Here is a 23080-nt window from a genome sequence, read left to right as displayed (position 1 = left end):
TGTATAAAAATTCATAAATGTCTAGGAATGAGAAGATCAGTTAGCAGAAATCTTTTAGACGTATGCATTTATGGAGCTAGTGAGCAGATCCAAATTTAAGCCTGTGCTTAGCAGATCCTTATGATATTTCTCATGTACATGTAAACTATCTTCAAAGGCTATAAAAAGAAGGGACATCTTATCTGCTAATTTGGTTTGCTTTTATAAACCAATCCAGATTATGAAGGCGTTCCCATCCAACATCATGAGTACACTGATTTAAAAATTTTCTGTGGGATAGTCGTGAGGAAGAATATTTTAAGATAAAAATTGATAAACTTAAAATACACTTGGCCTGAGGAGAAAAGTAGTCTTCGTTTATTTTTTCTTTCAATTCTAAATTCCTGTCGCATATATGCTATTGATTCCACATTGTATAAAGGAAGAAAGCACTTGTGGTGGGAAATGGAAAGAATAAATATGAGGCAGCCTTTCTCATGAGCTATAGTTTGACAGGCAAATTCTCCTAACCCCTCATCTCCTCTCTTTCTCTCTCTTGCACACAGACACATACAGACCCAATAAAAGTAGATCAATCCCCTACTTATTTCTCAGAGGATATAGAGGCTTTAATGAAGTGGTCATAGAGAGAAGGGACAGGGGCAGAATTTCTCAGTTCAGTTCTCCTTGGATCCCAGTCTATGAGTGTGTGGTTATAGTGATGCCAGTGACATTTTCCATGCAAGACAGCTTCTTGTTGGATTTAAAAAACTCTTTTTGCCTTCCAGTGCTTTATAGCTCAGGAATAATTTAGTCTTTTCTATATAAGGAGGTATCTACAGACCTCTGGAACCCTTTTGGTATGCACCAGGGTCAACTTTTCATTCGGGGAATGAAAGCTTGTTGGTTTTCTGGGTTCTCTGAATAATATCTCTGCCTCCAGTTTTACAGTATCCTAGAAATCTCATATCCCCTATAAGGGATTTGTATTATTCTATAGGTAACACCTGTAAGTGTTCATTTCCTTTCAAAAAAGTTAATGAATTATTATTTTAAGCTATGTGACAAATTTGGGGGATAATATAGTCAAAGTCAGTGAATGAGAGATTTCGTTGCTTAAGAGGGAAATTAAGAGGAGTTAGGGATTCTTGCTTTTAAGACATCAAGGACAATAAAAGACAAATTTCTTCTTTTATGTCAAGTATTGAGGGCTGTGAAATGAATTCAGTCATCATGGTAAAATACAATGATGGTTATTGGGGCACCTGGCTGACTCAGTCAGTAGAGCATGTGACTCTTTATTTCGGGATTGTGAGTTCAAGCCTCACATTGGGTGTAGAGATTACTTTGAAAAAAGCTTTAAAAAAATGCAATGACAATTCTTATGGTATTTCAAATATGTGAAATGATTTGTTGGTGATAGATGAAGAAAGGTTAAAATCTACAGGATAGTATGCTTAAAGAATTGTATTTTCACTGTTCAAATCTTCAGTATTTCATACCTTTGATTATTTGTTGGGGTATTGAGTCAGTACTCAGGGGGCACGTGTAGTAGCTATCCCTTGTAGGTTCTACGGAGTGTTGTCAGTTGTAGGTTCTGAGGTATTTTATTTAGGAGAAGCGGCCGCTGGAGTTGAAATGAGTAACAGGGCATGTGGCATTGGATTCTGGAGTTGCTGTGGAATCTTCTGCAAGCTCTGGGATATATATTCAAGGGCTGAACCATATTCTTCAGTGCCATAGGAATCCCTTCAGGGTTGGTGGCATCTTTGGGCAAAGTGTCAGCAGTTGTTTTGGTAGCAGTGGTGGCATTAGGGGGAGCAGAAGTGCTAACAGTCACAAGAAGAGTAGTGCTGAGGGTGGACGTGTTCACCCCTGGAGCAGCTGCGGTGGTTTTAAGAGCCTCTGCAGTGGCTGCAGTGTCAGTCACAGTACCACTTGCCCTGTTGGCACTCACCACAGTGGCTATGGGACTAGTCATGGGAGCAGTCACAGCAGTACCACTGTTAGTAGAGGTGGTGTCAACTGCAGAAGTGGTTGCCATAGCAGGAGCGTTAGTGATGGTAGTAGCTGTGTCATCTTCAAGGATAGTGTCTCTTGTCTGGTGGTGGTGGTGGTACCAGCAAAATAAGTGATGATTTTAGATGCAGAGGTAGTAGTAGCAGCAGATGAGAAGGGAGTAGTAAGGGCTTTTTCATTAGGTGTAATTTGAGCTATGCTAGCAGTAATGTCACGAGTACCTCCATTGGCTATTGTGGTGATATCTGCAAAGACAGTAGTGGATGCTGCTTGTGATGCAGGAGCTGCTTCTACAGAATTCTCAGAGGGCTGCTTTTTTGGTTGACTTGACAAGGTTTATGAGGTTCAGATGTATGAATTTCAAGTTAAGATGGAGGACATTTTATTAGACAAGGTAGTGATGAATGAGGTTTGCATACATGGCACTTGGGAGCATGTAGTAATGCTGGATCAGATGGAGATTGGTTAACAGGATGCAAGGGTCTCATCTTCTTTGGTTTGTTTTTGGAAGCTCGATGGTGGTTTCTGGAAGAATTACATCCTTAGGAGTTGTCTGGACTTAGCAATTCCTCTTGAAGCAGATCTGGAGACTGATAAATTGGTTGGTGGAGACCTCTTGTAAGAAACTCTCTTTATTTAACTATTGGAAACTTTAGACTTCAGCCATTTAGACTTAGGAACCAGATAGCTCCTTACTGCACCTTGGGAAGATGACACCTGTTTAAGTGCAAGTATTGCAACTGGAGCCTTCTGTTTTCCTGTCTTTACAGGTGATTTTTGTGTAGTATTGGCAACTGAAGACCCTTTTCCTGTATTGTGGGAAGATAATGTCTGCTTGGGTATAGCCTTGGAAATTTTTGACCATTTCTGTTTCGAATTAGTAGTTTTCATTCTTTTTATAGCAGTTTTGGAGGATGATGACTGTTTGAACTCAGTCTTGTCAGCTGAAATCAATTTGTGTGCAGACTTGTGGATTAAGTTCTCTTTTTTTGAAGTTGGTTTTAATTATGGCTATTTTTGTACAATATTCCTAGGTAGAAATCACTTTTTGGTAGAGGTGGGCCTTTTTGTTGCATCTTGGGAAGATAATGAGTGCTTGGATGTTAACTTAGAAGTTGAAGATTTTTCGAACTTAGATGCTAGGGATTGGTTTGGTGTTGCAGACTTTTGAATCTGGAGTTCTCTCTTGTCCAGCAAGAGAGTGGACGAAGAATTGAATACGAGAGAGAGGCTAATGTCTGAGAGGAGAAAAGAGCCCTGAGTAAGGCTCCTTGCTCCACATTTATTAGGATCAGAAGGCTTACAAACATAATGGGCATGCAGAAATAGATAATGAGACAATGATCATTAACTCAAGTGTGTGAGAAGAAGGGGGTTTCAAAGATATGCTGTGTTAGGGGTTTGGGTCAATGCAAAACAAAATCCTGGCACTAAGCAGATGGCTGTTAACAGCAGGCACCAGGTGCTGTGTCTGTTTATCTTAACTTGCCTAGGGGATAAAACAGATAAGCATGCTACCTCAGGTCAACAAGGCACTTTTCTTTTGCAAATTATCTCTGGGAAATTTCACCTTGCTGCTGTGGTCTGTTGCCCTGTTTTTCTGTTCTTGGACGCTTTCATCCCGTGGAAGCAGCTTTTTGCTTTTGTTCTTTGCCCGGGGTGCTTTCACCCTGTTTACTTATTGTCAGACACTTTTGTCGTAAGCCTTGTTAACCCATTGGTGCGAGTCCAAGAAATTCCTAAACTTATTCCCCACAGTTTGGTAAAACTGATAAAGATGATTTTGGTTGAGTCTCAATAAGTGAAGCCTGGCTCAAAGACTGTGTTGATGTCTGGGCTTGGGCTTGTCTTAGTGCAAGGGGGGCATGTGAGGACTTGGTTTTTCTGGTTTTGGTAGGTGAATTCAGCCTCAATAGCTTTTGTCTTGACTGGTCATGAGTTTTAAGACATTCAGTTGTCTGCAAATACAAAAGGATACAAATAAAAATATATGTGTGGCATCAAGTCACATGGGTCGTATTTAAAAATATTCACTAGTAAAAACAAAAAAGTAACCATTTTTAACTTTTTTCATATTTTATTTTTTAAGTCTACTTTTTGGAGCAGTTTTAAGTTTATAGCAAAGTTGAGTAGATGGCACCGAGATTTTCTATATACTCCCTGCTTCTACATATGCAGTTTCTTCCACTTTCAGTATCCACACCAGAGTAGTACCTATAATAATCAGTGAACTTAACATATACATATTATTCAAAGTCCATAGGTTACATTAGATCTCAGTCTTAATGTTGTACATTCTGTGGGTCTTGATAAATGTATAATGGCATGTATTCACCAGTATAGTATCTTATAGAATGGTTCACTACCCTAAAAATTCTTTGTACTCTACCTATTCATTCTTCCTAACTCCTAGTGACCACTGATTTTTTTTTTTTACTATTTTCATAGTTTTGCTTTTTCCAGAATGTGATATAGTTGGAAGTATGCATTTAAGTTTTCTCCATAATTTTCATGGTTTGATAGTTCATTTTTCTTTAGTACCAAATAATATTTCATTATTTGAGTATACCACAGTTTATTCACTCACCACTGAAGGACATCTTGGTTGTTTCCAAGTTTTGGCAGTTATGAATAGAACTGCTATAAACATCCATGTGCACGTTTTTGTGTGGACATGTTTCTGATTTTTTTAATTTATAATCCTCTATGTGACTATATAGAAAGGGATATAATAATCAAAGTTCATGGTAAATTTTTTTTAAAGCAACAAAGCTTTCCTTATCCTGGTTATAAGCACAGTGATATTTTACTAAGTTTTTTTTTTTTTTTTTTTTTTGCATATGATTGATATGAACCACTTTATCTTTTTTTAAATGAAAAAAAATTACTTGTTGAAGAGCATTGAAAACTACCAATAAGAATGTAGCAAGGTTCAAGGTGATCATAGATAAGAGGAAGATCTTCAACTTTTCTTCATGGACTTCAGAAAAAAGAAAGAGAAAAGAAAAGAAAAAAGAATCCATATTAATAGTGCATATAGTGTAAATTATTTTAGTAAGTCATGATATTAAGACTTCTCAATGACCAATACTTTCACTAAATAATTTGCTGGTTACCCACAGACTTTCTGCACCCTTTATAATTTCTAATTACATAAGCATAATTAGAGTAATTGGAGTTAACAGTGTAATTCTTCTTTAAATATAAGAAAAAGTCCATTATTTAAGTAAAAATTATTTTTAAATTATTAAATTATTTATGCTTTCATAGAGTACTGAAGGGTTGAAGCAAATATTGAAGTTTGCCCCCACTCTATCACCAGAGAGTATCTTAGGCAGAATGAAGCATTCCTATTATAGCAATTTTTACTTAACAAAGACAAGCTTGTTTTATGATTTTTACTTAAATTGTGCTTGTTCTATCAAAGATTGCTATTTGGCCATAGAACTTGCACAATTCATAGGAATAAGCTTTGATTAAACTGCAGAGAAAGTGAAACTCTGTTCTTTGAGGATATATGATGAGTTGCCATAGTAATTAGTATAATAATGCTAGAAACAAATTCAGTTTGTCTAAGTCAACAGATCATTCCAGTGGTTAATTTAACTGTTACACTTATGTCCAAACTGTGGAAAGCCCAGAGCCTAATAAAGAATCTACGTCCCAAACTCTTACCTGTGTGGATACCTTAGAAGAAGGTTTCTCCTCCTTGTTCTGGTCAGATTTTTTAACTTCTGTTAACCAACCTGACTCTTTTCCAGTAAATAGACTCTGTCTCCAAATGAAAACTAGTAAGCACCCTCTGAATAAATAAACCTTTCATCCCTGGATGTCCCTCCTACTTATTTCTTACTGTGGAGAGACTGAAATAACTTGAATATGAATATTGTTGGCAAGGGTTAATACTGAGTAAAAGAAAGTCAAATCTGCTGGCAAAATCAGCTGCTTGCATGGATTCTTTTTGTGGAAATATGTTTCACTGATAAATTTTGGAAAAAAAGAATAATTTTATTATAGAGTTTTATTATTTGTACTATTACTTGAAATCATTAGTTTAAAATCTATTGCCTAATGGCATGAGATATTTCAAGGTTTTATTCATTAAGGTCCTATTTTAGCCTCCCAAAAATGACTGTAGATATTTTGTTATGAATTATTTTAAAGAATGACTTTTAGATATGGAAAAAACTATGTTAATGCCAAATATTAATTTTATAGGAATGTATCAGAGTTTAATCTTGCCTTCAAGAGTTTCAGGGATTTTTCAGTATATTCCAATAAAATATGTATATAAAAAGTATACAGTTGATCTTTTAAGTCTGCTTTTGTTCATCAGCCTATTAGCTTTATAGCCATGATTTCAATAATATGGGCATCTGGCCACTACTTAAGTATATCATGTTAGGAAGATTAGGAAGAGAATATGCCATAATCTCCTTCTTTTAAATAACATGCTAAAATTAAGATAATGCATAATATTGATATCACAGTTTAGTTATCATTCTGTTGACATTCAGCTTTCTTTCCTTGAAAATTGAGAGTAAGTTATAAAAACATCCTCTCTTTATACTTTTATATTGCTGTGATTGCTGACAATTATTTGTAGTAATTTTCTTTTGATTTAAAATTGGTTTAACAATATATCACTGATTTTGGTAGTTTGGTAGTTTGATCACTAACTGCTAAGGTCAGCATTTACTTTTTTCCTAGATCTTGGTAAGAGAAGCCTAGGTTATTTCATCTTATTAAATGGGTATTTCAACTTCAGTCATTAATCCACTATTCTTCTATTTACTCATTTGTTTAACAAATATTTATTTGGTTCCTACACTGTATCAGGCCTAACCTTGGACAGACAATAGTGAGCAGTATATAAGACTATAGTTCCTATGTTTGTAGGGCTTGTAGGCCAGCAGGAAAGATAGACAGGCAGGTGTAACAGAGTTTGAGGAGTACTAAAGGAGAAAGAACTGGCAGAGGCAGGATGCTATGGCAGCACATTAGTGGATCATTTAATCTTGGAAGTTCAGGAAAGATTTTCTTAAGAATGTGATATTTTAGCCAAGGAGTCAACTTTTGATTATGTGGTATGAATTATCAAAAGGATTTGAGTGGCTTCAGAAAAGTGCAGGTGCAGCTAAAGCAGCCACAGGAGTTTTTGAATGTATGGTGTGAGGATGTTAAGGGAGAGAGGTGATGTGGGAAGGTAATAGCAAACTCATGAAAGTTGTCTTTATCCTGTGGGCAATGGATGTGCTTGCAAGTGTTACTTAGGGAGAGTAGGGATAAAAGAATGAACATTGACTGAATGCCCATTTAATATAGGGTACATTAATGAATATCTCAGATTAAAGGTTGTATGTCCTACTAGTAAGAGAATGAAGGCTGGTGGGTTGAATTACTAGCATTCAAAGCTAAATTTTACCACTTAGTGAAGCCCATACATTTTTACCGTGTTATGTTTAACTATTTTGAAGTTGTTTGCACACATAGAAAATGAGGATCAGTAACAAATTATTTCAAGAGGTTACTGGTGAAGATTAAGAGATTAATATATGTGAAAGTGCTTTATATGTAAGAATTTGTTGTTTTTGTTGTTTTAAAGTAGTTTGCTTCATATTTTATTTTACCTGCCAGACTGGAAATGCTTTTATAGTAGTGTTCACATGATTAAGAGCATGGGCTTTAAGGCAAAATTATCTGGGCTCAAATCCCAGCCCCACTTGGGGAAAATTACTTAATTTATTTTTCCTAACAGCAAAAACAACATGTAGTCCATGGGTACATATTAAATGGCTACATATGTGTAAACAAATAGAATATTGACCTATAGTATATATTGTATAACTTGTTGATTGCTTATTATTATTAAATATCATTATTGTTATATGCTCCACAATAACTCTTATACTACCTTGTACCTAGTAGGTGATAAATTTTTTTTAATTAATAAAACAAATTCTGCGTCTTCCACATTTGCACTTTGTTTTTCAAGAAATTAATAATGTTATTAATGGTCATAGCAAATGAGGCCCAGCTATGCCATGATCCTGACCATCCCTCTCTTCCAGACTCTAGAATTTGAGCGAGAGAGCAGGTAAAAGGCTAAAAATCATTCCTAATAATAGCACATCTGTTGAGGGTTTTGGCAAAAGATTAGATGGGTGACCAGTAAGCACTTTGTAAGGGTTGAGTGATTGTATTTTTTCTGGCAGGATGTGTTAAATATGGAGCAAGCAAATAAGCAATCCAGTTATTTTTGCAATATTTGTTTAAGAAAAAAACCCCTTATTTTTGGACTTTGAATATTCACCAATGTTTGTATACTGGAAGACGTCAACTCTAGAAACTTCCTGTGTGTGTGTATGTGTGCACATGTGCACACACATGTGCATGTTTATATTTGGACAGATGTGACACTGTAGCTTCTAGTCTGGAGGAATCTAGTCTTGTTTCCATCAACTTCATAATTTTTCTATGTATCTGTGTTAGCAGTAGTGGTCATCTATAGTCTGCCTGTGCCCAGAAATTGCTCCTGGGAATGATCTTATCATTAGCGATACATTGGAACACTTAAATTTAATGTTAACTCTAGAGTTTCTAGGGCTCTCAAGAGTCACTTTTGTGGTCCCTGGGACTGGATTACCATGGCTTAGCTTTTTCCTGGTCCCAATGACTTAGTTGTAAGTTTAGATGTTCCAGTCTCATCCTGGAGAAGATGTTCTTAACCAGTGTTAGCCCATGTACCACTTCGAGAATTAGATGCTATTTTGAACTTTGCCCCAGATAAACTTGTTTACTCAAACTCACACTAAATTTGCCTTGGACTTTCAAGGTTTCAAAGATCCCTGAGGTATATCCACAGACTCCTCAATTAAGAGATCTGCTTGCATTCAAATGGCTTTATTGTGCAAGAAACAAAAAATTAAATGAGACATGGATGTAAAATGTAAGGGGAGAAGAGAAAGGAGCCAAATCCATTGAAATCACTTTCTCTTTCTTGAATGAAGGTGGATGGGTGACCAAAGAAGAGTTTGGAGTAGTCATTTGGTTTCAGCAAGACCTATAAAAAATGATGACAGTTTAGGAATTTAATGTATAATGTGTTAACAGTTTTCATGTACACTATTGTTTAACTTAAATGATTTATCTCTTATGTCTGTATCCAAGGATTTTATCAAATTAAAAATTTAAATATAAATATTTAAATATAAATATTTGAAATTGGCTTATAGTAACTGAGAATAATTGACTTCACTGAATATTTACACCAAGACAATGTCCTTTACATGCTTCTTTATAAGTGATATTATACACTGGTTGTCTCTTAGAAATCTAGGTTCATGAGTTTTGAACAAATGTAACTATTGAAATAATGATTATTCCATTAAAAATATAATCATGTAACATCTTTTGAATCAATAAAATATGTAACTGTGTACTACTTGCTTTCATGTTGTCTCCATTAATTTTCTCATTGTGTTTTCTAAATTTTAATAAGTCAAAAATTTATCCAGCATCTTATCTTCTTTTTCCTACCATATGTCCTATTAAATAGCAACCAAATAATAAAATTTACACATACACTGATCTAAGGAAACCATAATGTATTTTCTGTTTTTCTGCACATTAGACAGCCTGTACAGAAATAGATGGCATAGTAATTAAGCTTTATCATCTGAAATCAGACAGTTTTGGTTTGGTTTCCAGTTTTGAACTTTTGAGCTATGGTAATTTAGTTAAGATCCATAGGCCTGTTTATATTTATTTTTGTGTGTGTGAATTCAACATAGTAATATAATCTGTCCCATATGGTTGCTATAGGAATAATCAGAGGTAATTATATAAAGTAATTACCGTCTAGTAAGGACAAGATGTTGGTTAAAAATAAATTTTATTATTTATTATTTTTATTTTTTTCTAATGCATTATGTTTTGTAGACTGACCAGTTTTTACAATCTTTTCACAATATGCATTGCCACTTGAGTCTTATAGAAACCACAATTAAGAGAAAGTGAAAGTTCAGAGAGAGTAGTGACTTGCCCAAATTCACACAGATGGAAGAAACAGCCCTCTGTGGTCTAATGCTATTCCACTTGTAACACAGATTACTGTGTTGTATTTTAGATTACATAACATATAGGCAGTGTGATGTACTGAAAATATTTATTGCAAAGAAACTCCAAATTTCACAATTTTCTCCCCAAATTATTTAAACTCTTTGGTTATTTTCTATTTTATTGATCTTTCCCTTTAACTTCTTCCCATAAGTTGCAAGTTATTTTAGACTCACCCTTATTATTGGATCCAAATAATAAATGGGAATATTGGCATCAAATTTAAGATTCTGAAAATATTCTTTTAGTATGTATGTGCTTTTTAAATTAAGAATTACAATTCTTTCATGGGTTTATCTTACAATATGAGAAATTTCGGGTGCCTAACTTCATGGGTCTTTTCTGAAATGATGTCTGAAATAAAGAAATGTATGGGAAATGTATTTCCTTTTATTCAATTTAGGGCAAAATTAGAGTGGAAGAACATGATCACATGTTTAAAATATATTTAAACTCATATTCTGTATAAATGTTCTAAGAAAATTTATGTTTGAGATAAGAAAAATCACAAGTTTTTACTTCATGTGTGAACAGAAATAAAGTAAAACTAATAGATTCTAGTAGTGTTCCAATTGTTGAAATTAAGTTTGATAATAAAAGCTCAAATTTTTCTTCATTTTGTAAAATAAGATATTTCATTTCTTACTGAAACAGAATCTACTATATCGGTGGTGTGGCACCAACAAAGTAAAATTATAATGAACCCATTTTGACTGCTCCTGTAACAGACTTAATTTGTCTATTGTACTATCTTAGATGTTAATGTTGTACTGATGAATCCATGGATCTTGTCTGTATTATTTTTAAAACATTTTTATTAAATATTTTTTTTAAGTTTATTTATTTATTTTGAGAGACAGAGGGCAAGTGAGCGAGTGGGGGAGGGACAGACAGGGAGAGAGAGAATCCCAAGCAGGGTCTGCACAGACAGAGCAGAGCCCAATGCAGAGGCTCAAACCCCTGAACCCGTGAGGTCATGACTTGAGCCGAAATCAAGAGTCAGAAATTTAATCTTGTCTTTATTATTTAGTTTTGTCTTTTGCTCATTTACCTGTGATGTCATCTTCTTTGACGTTTCCTTAGAGTTTTTAGACCATGGTTGAAGTCACTGGAACTGTGGTAGTCTCAGGTGTGCTTGTGATGGTGAATTCTGAGGATGCTTCTGTAGTGACTACCGTGTTCACTATTGGTTCAGTGGTAGGAGTAAGTGTAGGCTCAGCAGTAGCAATGGTATTGATGGTAGGGTTGCCTGTCTTATCCTGAATTTTCTTTGGGGGAATGACAATAAATGACGCAGGTAGGTGTGGGTGACGTACCACAGTGGGTGTGTAGGTATTTGGCAGGACTTGCCACTGAGGAATTTGGACATGTGGCCTAACTGCAACTGGTTTTGCATAATATGGATAGGGCATATATTGATTATTAACTGGTACAGCTGGTTTATGTGGGTAGTAACTGGGCTCATAGTGAGGATAGTTACTCAGTACGTAATGAACTGGGATATACTTGGCAGTTTTCTGATTAAGCAATCTTTCATCATTTTCACGGCACTGCAAAAAGAATACATTGTGCAGATGGTATAATTGTAGGCTAGAATCTGAAATCAGAACTTTTTGAAGTAATATATTTTAGTCTTTGACATTGAAGAAATACAATATTGGAAGCAGTGAACTCAACAACCATATTATTTTACAAGATACGGATTTGTACACTTCTCTTCCATTTCTTGATTTTCAACAAATATTAAAAATAGTATTAGTTTCAAACAGATTAGATGAGGTAATCCATAATGTAAACCACATTGCCAGGTCTTGCATATATGAATAGTGCTCAATAAATGTTGGGCATTATAATAAGTACAATACCTAGAAAAGTCTCACAGAGAGCTTTGACATATTATGCACAAACATAGCACATGCAAAGAAATATATGTGCATATATAGCTTTTAAAATATGTGTATATCTGTGTTCTTACCACATATTTGTAATTGTTTACAAATTTTATTTATCTAGAGATTAGGTTGAGAGCACATTTTTTTTTCTAAACTAATTATAGCAGAATAGTAAAACAATGTGATGTGGGAGGATTCCTATATTTATACTTTGGATTCTTTTCAGCTTCATTTTATTCACTAAAGATCACTTAGGGAATTTTCTGTTTTTATTTGCCTCTCTTCTATTGGTTATGTGAATTTATAAAAATACGTCATTAAATCTTCCCATGTGAATAAAAACAAATCAACAAATTACACTCCAAAGCAACTATTTCTCATGAAAGGAGACATATCTAAATGTGTTCATTCAAACATATTTGGAAAACAAAAAGAGGAAGTAAATGCAAGTGTATGAGAGTTATTCAAAGATGGGTCAGAGAAGATCCTTCCCCCAGTCTTTAGTCAGGAGAGATATTAAACTTTACATTTGTTTTCCTTTTCTCCCCAATATTAAATTCTGAGATAATTTTCTCATGCTGCAAAATATACATGAAAACCAAAAATACGTGACTTGGGTCATAAAAAGAATCCCAAGATTTTCAGGTGAATATTGAGGTCAATTCATACGATTGTTTGCTGAAGTGATTTTTTTTGGTAAAGATTATTATTTTATGAGGTTTATTTATTAATTTTTAGACAGAAGGCATTTAAGTACCATTGAACTGTGCATAATATTATACTTTAGAGTTCATGTCTCTACAAGAAATAATTAAAAGAAACTTACAGTTGGTTGTTCTTGGTTTTGCACCTGTGCACCCTGCTGCAGTTCACAAAAATGAGAAATAAGTTAAAAAAAAGCAAGGCAAAGTCCAGATTTTTTGTGGTTTAAAAATCTTTTGTACTAAAGACAAAACGTTGTTTCTCTGTTTTTGCTTTAATATTGTAAAATATTGTAATGCATTATCCATGGTTGTTTAATCTATAAGGTCTGTGAGCCACTCAGGAAGTGATAGCAATAAGCTAATTAAAATCTTTAAAAATCACCACCTGGGGAGAAAATTTTAAGGTTGAAAATAGTATGATCATTTGACTCCTATGCCAACAAATATACATATTTGTTTAAATGGAAAATATGAATAAACTATATTCAATTTGTATTGAATTTACATTGTGTTTTTGGTTTCTTTTTTTTGTTTGATTTTTGAATGTACATTATTATAAATAAGAGGGGCATTGAGCATAGTTTTTTCTGCTCTCCTACTAAGATAATTTATGAGGTTTATTTCGATTAAAGAACGGCCTCTTGTATAACATTAATATATAATGTTATATAAAAAATAGTGTTTTTTTGGGGCGCCTGGGTGGCGCAGTCGGTTAAGCGTCCGACTTCAGCCAGGTCACGATCTCGCGGTCTGTGAGTTCGAGCCCCGCGTCAGGCTCTGGGCTGATGGCTCGGAGCCTGGAGCCTGTTTCCGATTCTGTGTCTCCCTCTCTCTCTGCCCCTCCCCCGTTCATGCTCTGTCTCTCTCTGTCCCAAAAATAAAAAAACAAAAAAAAAAAAAAAACAAAAAAAAAAAAACGTTGAAAAAAAAAAAAGAAAAAAAATAGTGTTTTTTTAATCAACTTTCATTTGTTTTTATAATACTTTTCTTAATGCTGGATTGCAACATGCATAGGGAATCAGGAGTGAAAAAACAATTTCCATAGGCATATATATAGAGCTTTAAAAACTCACAAAGTTTATATGAACTTTTGGGATGAGGTTATAAGATTAAACATTTTTAAAAATGATAGATCTAGTTTAGGACAGTTCACACATATCCTTTGGATATAAAAAGACTCTTTTGGATGATGTTGGTACAGAAAATTAGAAATTTGATAAAATAATAAAACTCACGTATGTTGAGATAGAGATTTCTTTGCTCTAAATGCATTAAATTACTAAACTTACTAAATTACTAAATTAAAACTTAAAAGGTAATATGAATATTGTAGAAAGTTTGCATACACCCCCAAATTGAGATAATCTAGACATCTTCATATTATATCAATCTGTACATATGTTCCTAGTATATGTTCCTGTTAGTACACATATTGTATCTTGCTTTTTTTCAAGAAGCAATATCTCATCTTTTTTTCCCATTTATCATATAGTTTTTATACTCAAATATCTATAGTCAAAAAATAAATGATGAATGATTCTGTCATGAAATGTTTATTCTTTATTGTTAACCGTTAAGGCTTCTTTCAAAAAATGTTTTATTAATAGATAGATGAGTAACATCTGTATATCACTGTCCTTTTTAATAGTTTTCATAGATGCCTTAAAATAGTTTTAAAAAATATAACTTTTGGGGGTGACAAAAATCCTTTAATGGGAATTATCGAATTGCTGTACAGAAAAGTTGTGCCAATTTATAATTCCACCAGTAGGCTATAAGATTGTGCAATTCATCACATAATGTTAATAATAAACATTATCCTAACTATATTTGGAGAGAAGGGACAAATTAACATGTATAAGATACTATCACAAAATATGTATAGTTTTGATTGTTCACAAGATTGAATGGTAAAATCTATAAACTTTCATTCTTTTTGAATTATTTATTCATGTCCCTGGGGCTTGAAGCCTTTGTGAAAATGGGAAGAAGTGTTTGGGAGCTACAGTAAGCTCAAGTAGCTCAGGAAGAGGTTGCTATAGACCAGGCAGTTGTGGATCATGTGATACTGCGATTTATAATAAAAAATATATATTTGGTCTTCATTCCAGGTTCTGGCACAGTGCTGCTCCTAAAACCCTTGTGATTTCCTAAGTGATGGGCATGGGGTTGGGAAGAAGGTGTCTTTCATTATGTTAATGAAGTGAATTTGGACCCCACCTAAGGATGGAGACTGGTTGCCAGAGAAACCAACCTTTTTTCTTTTTTCAATATTTATTTATTTATTTTGAGAGAGAGAGAGAGAGCTCCAGCAGGGGAGGGGCAGGGAGAGAGGGGAACAGAAAATCCTAACTAGGCTCCGCTCTGGGAGCGCGGAATCTGACAGGGGGCTTAAACCTAGGAAACAGATCAGACCTGAGCTGAAACCAAGAGTGGGATGCTTAACTCAGTGAGCTATCCAGGTGCCTCATGAGAAACTAACCTTTTGGTTTGAAGGTTGGGGCTTTCAATCCCACTCTGTAATCCTTTAGGGAGGGGAAAGGGATTGGAGGTTGAGTCAGCAGAAAACAGCCAATAATTTAGGCAGTCATCCCTATGTAAGGAAGCCTCCATCAAACCCCAAAAGGATGGGTTCAGACAGCTTCTGGGTTGGTAAGCACATGGAAATTCAGGGAAAGTGACTTTCTTGGAGAGGGCATAAGACCTCTGTACCCCTTCTTACATAGCTTACCCTATGTATCTCTTCATCTGACTGTTCCTGAGTACATCCTTTTATGACAAACCAGTAATCTAGTAAGTAAAACATTTCCTGAATTCTGTGAGCTGCTCTAGCTAATTAACCAAATCCAAGGAGGGGAATGTGGGAAACTCCCATTGATAGCCAGTCTTCAGAACTACAGGCAACAGCCTGGGCTTGTGACTAGTGTCTGAAGTGAGAGCAGCGGGACAGTCTGAACCCTCGACCTGTGGAATTTGACACTGTCTCTGGGTAGATGGTTTCAGAATGGAGTTGGAATCTCTGACACACTGCTGGTGTCCAATAATTGCTTGGTATTGTGTGAGAACTCCCACTCCCAAACACATGTTGGCAATGTGTCCAGGAACCTAAAATAATAATTTTCTTATTTCAGTTTTAATCCTGATTATTCAGAGAGAAAACCTAAGTTCAAAATGTGCTGGTGGGCAAAGTAAAATGGAATTTCCAGGAATAAATGAAGTAAAATAAATGTAAAAGTCATAATAAATTTTAAGGAGTTTGACTCTAAGAATTTACCTAATAGAATTATTTAATAAATATTAGCTTAAAAGGAAGTCTAAATTGAATAATACATGAATTATGAAACAAAGACTAGTACCTTCCAAAATGTATAATCTAAGAGATGGTCATCTAACATCATCTTATGTTTGTTTTCTTGTTCTTGCTATGGGCAAATAAGTGCCTGGGATCCCTGAATAATCTCTCTTTCTTGGATCTCTCTCTCTCTCTCTCAAAAAAAAACAACACATTAAAATTTTTTTAAAAAGTTAAATAAAAAGAATTTATGATCCTGGGTTATGACTTATATATTTATTCTTTAGGAATTATTTTTAGAACATTTTATAACTTAAAAATATTTCCAGAATTGTTCTCTCTTTACCTCCCCAATGTATTTTCTGTATAGTATGAGAATTTTAAGGGTTTTTCATACATGTTAAAGTGTGATTTCTTAATTCCTGGGAGCTAAAATCATATCCAGAATAACATGATTATAATTTTATAATATAAAATCAATAAAACTTTAAGAAAATATAGCAAGTATGCAGTTACTTTGTTACATGAAATATAACTTCACTTTCCACAATAGAACTTTTAAATAAAATTTTCTTAAAATCTTAATACAAATTGATTAGATGAAATCAACTCACCAAAAATGGCAAGGTTAATGCAAGGATATTCACAACTAGGAAAAAAGTCTTCATCATTGCACCTGAAAGTAAATTTAAAAAAAATAAATTAAGAGGATCTGTTATAATTTAGGACTGATTTGGGACAATATTTGCTTGTTTTATTTTCTTTTTGGTTTAAGGAAAAAACCAGATTTATGGGTAGATTTAGCCAGTGTAGAAAATATTTTATTGTACATTTAAAAAAAAACAAACTTGAAATTAACAGGGTGAATCTGATACAGGCTTTGCCAACAACTAGCATCAGTTTTAGGAAGAGAGTTACAACATACACAAATCAGTGTAAGAGGAAAGAAAGAAAGTGGAAAATTCCACAAGTGTTTCTCTACAGATAGAGGGTTTTGGTTAAGAGAATCATCAAATTCTTTGTGTAGAAGATGGCATATACGTAGGACTTGTCCATGGAGAAGGATAGGGACAAAAACTTTTCAAGTAGAGGAGAAAGCCTTGGGAACATCCATGGACACTTTGAAGGGAGTGGCATTTTATAAGAAGGGAAAGATAAAGTTGAAAAGAAAGTTTAGGGCAGCAAAGGAGAGGTCTTGAATGCCAGGTGAAAGAGTTAGGCATGGCTTTGTAAACAACAGAAACTAGTTGAGAGGTTTTAGACTGGAGATGTTAAGACTATACATTCCTTTGGAAGACTGAGTTCAAGTCCAGTCCCTATCTACTTGAGTAACTTTAGCCAAGTAATTTCTCTTGCCTAGACCTTATCTTTCTAATCTATAAACTGAAGGTTTGAACTAAGTGATTTCTAAAATTCTATTAATTCCATGATTGATCTAATGGAAATAGGTAAGATGGAGGGAAGGGGTGGGGCCTGAGACTGCATTCTTTATAATATACTTTGGTAGTAATCATAAATGATATTATTAACTTGATTGTTTTAATAAGAAATATAAATATCATAATTACAGTGGTTTTGAATATTTAAAAAAGTAAATTAGTTTTATCCTTCTAATGGAATATAGGGTTGTCACACCTACTTATTTGACCCTTTTTTTAAAAGTTTATTTATTTATTTTGAGAGAGAGAGAGACAGAGAGTGAGCAGGGGAGAGGCAGAGAGAGGGGGAGAGAGGATCTCAAGCAGGCCCTGTGCTATTAGTGTAGAGCCTGACACGGGGCTTGATCCCATGAACTGTGATATCATAACCTGAGCCGAAATCAAGAGTCAGACGCCTAACCAACTGACCCACCCAGGCCCCCTATTTGACTCTTTTTTAATAAATTGTCTTTTTAGAAAGATACATATAACACTTCAGACTTTTAATATTTAAGTGCATTATCATGTTTGTGAAGTAAATACTAACTACATCCTGTTGTAGCTATTGTTTTTGCCATATGTGTAACAAAATTGAGTCCTACCAACAGTTGTACAAAAGAGGTTTACAGAGTTAAAGCCCAGGGTTGGGAAGGGGAATCACATCAGACTCTATTTGCTTCCATTCCCAGGTAATAATGATTTGGAAGACTGTCTACTAAACTGACTTCAAAACTGCTGATAGGATATCAGTGGATAGAAAAGAACTCCTATGGAATCAAATCTGAACAACCTGCAGCAAACTCAGATTTCATTGAGAGAGTGGAGTTCCTTATTAATTATTTACATGCCAATTAATTTTTTTATTAAAATATATTTGACATACAACACTATATAAATTTGCCACATTGTAATATGGTTGCCATTGTAGTGATAATTAACACTTACATCACATAATTACTATTTTTTTTTTTTTTTTGGTTGGAATAATTAAGATCCAGTCTTGACAAGTATCATGAATATAGACAACAATATTGTATTGTAATCACCAGCTAACTTAAAATTATAGACTGAACAGTAAATTTTTATGATGAATAAGACTCCAGTTAAGTTCTCACAAAATTATAACACACACATGCACACACACACACAAAAATTCTGTAAAGTGATAGTAATTCTTCCATTTTTAGCATCAATAGATATCGGAGAGATAAGCCCATACTTTCCTTATCAGCTACTTAAACCAATGAGTACTTGAAATTGCCTTCATCACTTTGTAAGACAGAAATAATTTGTGACATAGAATTATTTAGCTTTCATGGGAATACAAAAGGCATGTTTTAAAACAATAGTTATACTATAACAAATAAAATTAAGACCTTTAGATATAAATATATTTGAAATTAATTAAGGGATCAATCGGGATTATTATTACATGTCCATCTTGCTGAGAAGTTATCCCTTCACATTTGTCTGTAGGTTCTTTGTCTTGAATACTTTCTTTTTTATTTTGGTTATTATTTTTCTAAATTTCAATGATTTTTTAAAAAGTTTTTATTTAAATTCCAGTTAGTTAACATACAGTGTAATATTAGTTTCAGGTGTACAATATAGTGACTCAACACTTACATATAACATCCAGTGCTCATCACAAGTGCACTCCTTAATCCCCATTACCTATTTCACCCATCTCCCTGCCTGCCCACCTTCTCTCTTGTAATCATAAATTTGTTCTCTATAGTTAAGAGTCTGTTTCTTGGTTTACCTCTCTATCTTCTTCTCTAGAATTTACATTGTCTTTAGTAGTTTATCATATCAAACCTTGGCCTTTAACCCAAAGTGAAGTTAAAAGAAAATTGGATCATAACACCATTCAGAATCTACGGTTTAGGTTAGAAACTAATATCAAAATGAAGCCAAGACATATTCAAACTTAACAATAAAAGCTAAAAGGAAGAATATGTGCTTCTAAAATAACTTTGGTGGTATTATTGCTATTGTAAAAAGAAGTCGGTCTCTCTGGATATTTCAGTATGATTACCTTTCCTTGTGTCTGTCAGGTCTTGCTTGGCAGTAGGTTGAGGTGGCCTTTCAACTGTAGAGAAGACCCAAGGTAAATAACTGAAGACTTATTAAAGGGTATTAGTCGCTTGGGTCATGTGATTTATTTTCCTCCTACATTTCGCCGAATAGGAAGATGACAAAAAGGAAAGATTTGATGACAGCCAGGTCATCTTTGGGTCAATCTTTGTGAAATGCAGAAGGGGAAATAGAGTTGTCATTCATAAAGCTTGAAAAAAGACTATTCACACTTTTTAAAGAATGAATTTGTATGTTTTGTAAACAGAGGAGTTCTAAAAAACATTAATTGCATTCTTAATTAACTTATCCTACCTCTTTGAATTTAAAGCTGTTGTAAAAATGAAAAATAGCTACCCATAACACTGTCGTATTTTAAAGATTTTAAATTTAAGAACCTGGATATCAAGTGATACTACATATATTATTAAGTCTACTTGGTCTTCTTCAAAACTATTGATTTTTAAAAATTAGAAAGATGATCATTTATTGCACACCCAAGAGCAAATTTTTAAAAGTTAAATCTAAATGTGAAATATTTTAATCAATATAAAGTAGTCATTTGCATTTGAGCTACAAAATAGAGTTTTCACTAAGCTCATGTACATTCAATACACATTTGTTCATTGATTAAGCTCTTATGAATGACATTTTAGTTTAGATTTTTAGTTTTCAGGAATATAGGTGACTCTGTATAAATAAAATTAAATTATTGAATTGAGGATAATTGTTCTGTCTCAGAGATAGCTCATTCTGACATAAAAGTAAGTTTTAAAAAATCACCAATATGGGGGCCATTTTGGTAAAATACAGCTAACCAAACAATTTGCCGAGCCAATTCAGAAAAGGATATTTTATTTTGTTTATGCTTCTCTGGGGAAAAATGTTAATTGTGACTTCATTTTAGCTGTGAGGTCCTGGCAAGACTGAAGTATTTACAGGAATCAGTGTAAGACTGCCAGAATATGAGAAATAATGTGAGCATTGTAGTATTCCTATATTCTTGTTTTTTTCTTAGAACTATTTTATGCCTTAGAAAATTAGGAACAATGTTCTGAATCATAGAATGAATGCTTATTGAGTTTGAACAGAGTGAATTGAGATTTTCCATTTCTCAGAATAGTTGGCTTTTGCTGTTTGAAGAAAAATGGCAGAGATTCAAAACTGCTAAAACAAGCTGTTAGAATAATAAGACCAATCATTCTATATGGTCTGTTTAGTTGCACCTTTTTTCTTTGGTTGTGAGGGTCAAGTGATAGTTGGAAGATTATGGACTGGTCAATGGGGATTGACCAATTATGAAGGTATTCCTTTCTACATGGTAATTTCTCAGTCCTTGGTTTAGAGCCATAAAATGATACTTATTTTCACTTGAGCCTTTATTTACTTAATTCACAATTACAAGAACTTATTTATTTATTTGTTTGTTTATTTATTTATTTATTATTACTTTTATTATTATTCACCAAAGGCTCAGAACACTTTTAATAACATTGTTTTAGTGGGAAAATATATTTCAGTAATTATATTTCCCCTGAGAATGCTAGGAATCTTTATCCATACCAAGAGAAAACCATTTTACAGTGGGGTCACCCATCCACCTCAAACACTAATCTGACTTTTTTGAAAAACTGGATATTATTTGTTGAGTACTTAAATTAGCCCAGGTACTGTTCCAGGCTTTAGGGATAAATTAGTAACCAAAGCAGGCAAATATCCTTGCCATTGTGGAGCTCATAGTCTAACATTTACTTGAATACTAGTGACACTGAACATTCCCCATATGTATATTGACCTAAGGAATCTAAGAGAACTAGAGTTTTGAATGACTGGTATAGATGAACTAGGTGAACTCTACATTAGAGCTATTCAGATACCTTGATGTTTTTCAAAGAAAAACAAAAAGGAAGATCAGAACTCCCATGATATGAAATCTCTCAGGAAATTGGGATAGTGATGAACAAGATCTTAAAACATAGAGAGTTTGCTATCTGGAATTGGTTCTCTAGCCTCAATCTAGTCATAAATTCATTTTAGGGGTCATAGTCTACTCCTGAAACATCCCCAGAGTATGGGAGGAAGACCAACAGGGCTTCTTAGTCAAGCTACAGCTTCTTTCTGTTTAGGTCCTGATAATCAGTGTCTGTATAACCATTAACACAGGGAAGCTGAGTAAGAGGCTATTGTGGGTTCATAAATTCAGATTTCAAGCACTATGAAATAATCATTTTGTGATCAGTGATTATTGATGCAAATGCATGCTTTTATCCATAACAACTTCTTGTTCTGTTAGCATTTCTCACATCTGATATGTACTTTATCTCTATTTTCTTTTCTTTTGGTGGTACTCACATGTATGTGGGGTTTTTTTACTGTCTCATTTTATTTCTCAGCTACTTCATTACTACCAGGCTGATCTCAATACTGTATCATGTGCTTCAAGTACAACGTTTGTGACAGTAGTGGCAATGTAAATAACTAACATAATTTTCTACAGATTAATTCTTAAGATATCATAAAATTAACATTTTAATGCAGAAGCTTGTATGCTTTGGAAACCTTTGCAATGCATGAAAATTCTGGGAAAGTAGCATTAAATGCTCCTAAATTTTTTAAACATTAACAAAACAGAATATCACGATTTTTCTCTCCTGTAGAAAATTTATTTAAATAAATTGTGCACAATATATAGTTCTTATTCAAAACAAGGCACTATAGGGCACCTGGGTGGCTCAGTCAGTTGAGCATCTGACTTCGGCTCAGGTCATGAGCTCATGGTTCGTGGGTTCAAGCCCCATGTCAGGCTCTGCACTGACCATGTGGAGCCTGCTTGGGATTCTCTCTCTCTGTCTCTCTCCCTGCCTACTCTCTCTGCCCCTCTGCCACTTGCATTCTCTCAAAATAAATAAATAAACTTATAAAATTAAGAAAAAACAAAAAAAACCCAAAAACCAATATGTTTGGAGAGTATAGTAGGCAGTCACGGTCTCTGCTTGCAGAGAACATACGAAGAGATAACGCTTTCTGTTGGATGTAGATAAGGAGACTCTTTTGAGGCCTGAGAATACATTTGATGTCATCTAGAGCCCATCTAGTTGTTATGACTTTAGTATTAGTGCACATATAAATTTATGCTTTAGCAACTTTTAGAATCCCAAAGTTTCTGGGTCCACTATAATAACACATTAAGAAATACAAGGAGTAATCAAGAAAACTTTCAATTTTTGTAAAGGATCCAATATGTATCAATTTTGTAAAGGATCCAATATGATCCTAGCACTTTCAGTAACTCTGTTCTTTATTTACTCCAATAGATCTTTTATTCCTCTCATACCATTCAAAATATCCAGGTCAACTATGACATCCATGTGGTCAAATCCAGTGCTACTGTTTAGATCCTTCTCTTCATCAATCTCAGCAGCCTTTGGCATGCTGATTCATCTTTCTGACTTGTAATGATTTATTCTTTTGGTTTTTCCTCTCAAACCATTGACTGCTCTTCATTTCTCTTTTGGTTCCTCTTATTTTTCTCAAATTCTCAATTTGGGGAAACGTTCATGGATTCTTCCTGGGCTTACCACC

General features: G+C 34.1%; 1 protein-coding gene and 1 long non-coding RNA gene across 13 annotated transcripts in view; one reads left to right on the top strand and one right to left on the bottom strand.

The window, feature by feature from the left end:
• The window catches only part of LOC144616175 (uncharacterized), a 164328-nt gene that overhangs the window by 92812 nt on the left and 48436 nt on the right, over positions 1-23080 (top strand). The window lies entirely within an intron of this gene.
• CSN3 (casein kappa) lies at positions 11175-16672 on the bottom strand. Its single transcript, XM_060654929.1, has 3 exons — positions 16619-16672; positions 12835-12867; positions 11175-11666 (listed from the first exon to the last, which is right to left on the bottom strand). The coding sequence occupies exons 1-3, from the start codon at positions 16670-16672 to the stop codon at positions 11205-11207; spliced, it is 549 nt and encodes a 182-aa protein (XP_060510912.1). The 3' UTR covers positions 11175-11204.

The sequence above is a fragment of the Panthera onca genome, chromosome B1 (assembly GCF_046562875.1).
Source record: "Panthera onca isolate mPanOnc1 chromosome B1, mPanOnc1 haplotype 2, whole genome shotgun sequence".
NCBI classification, from domain to species: domain Eukaryota; kingdom Metazoa; phylum Chordata; class Mammalia; order Carnivora; family Felidae; genus Panthera; species Panthera onca.
This window is presented reverse-complemented; position numbering and strand designations above follow the sequence as displayed.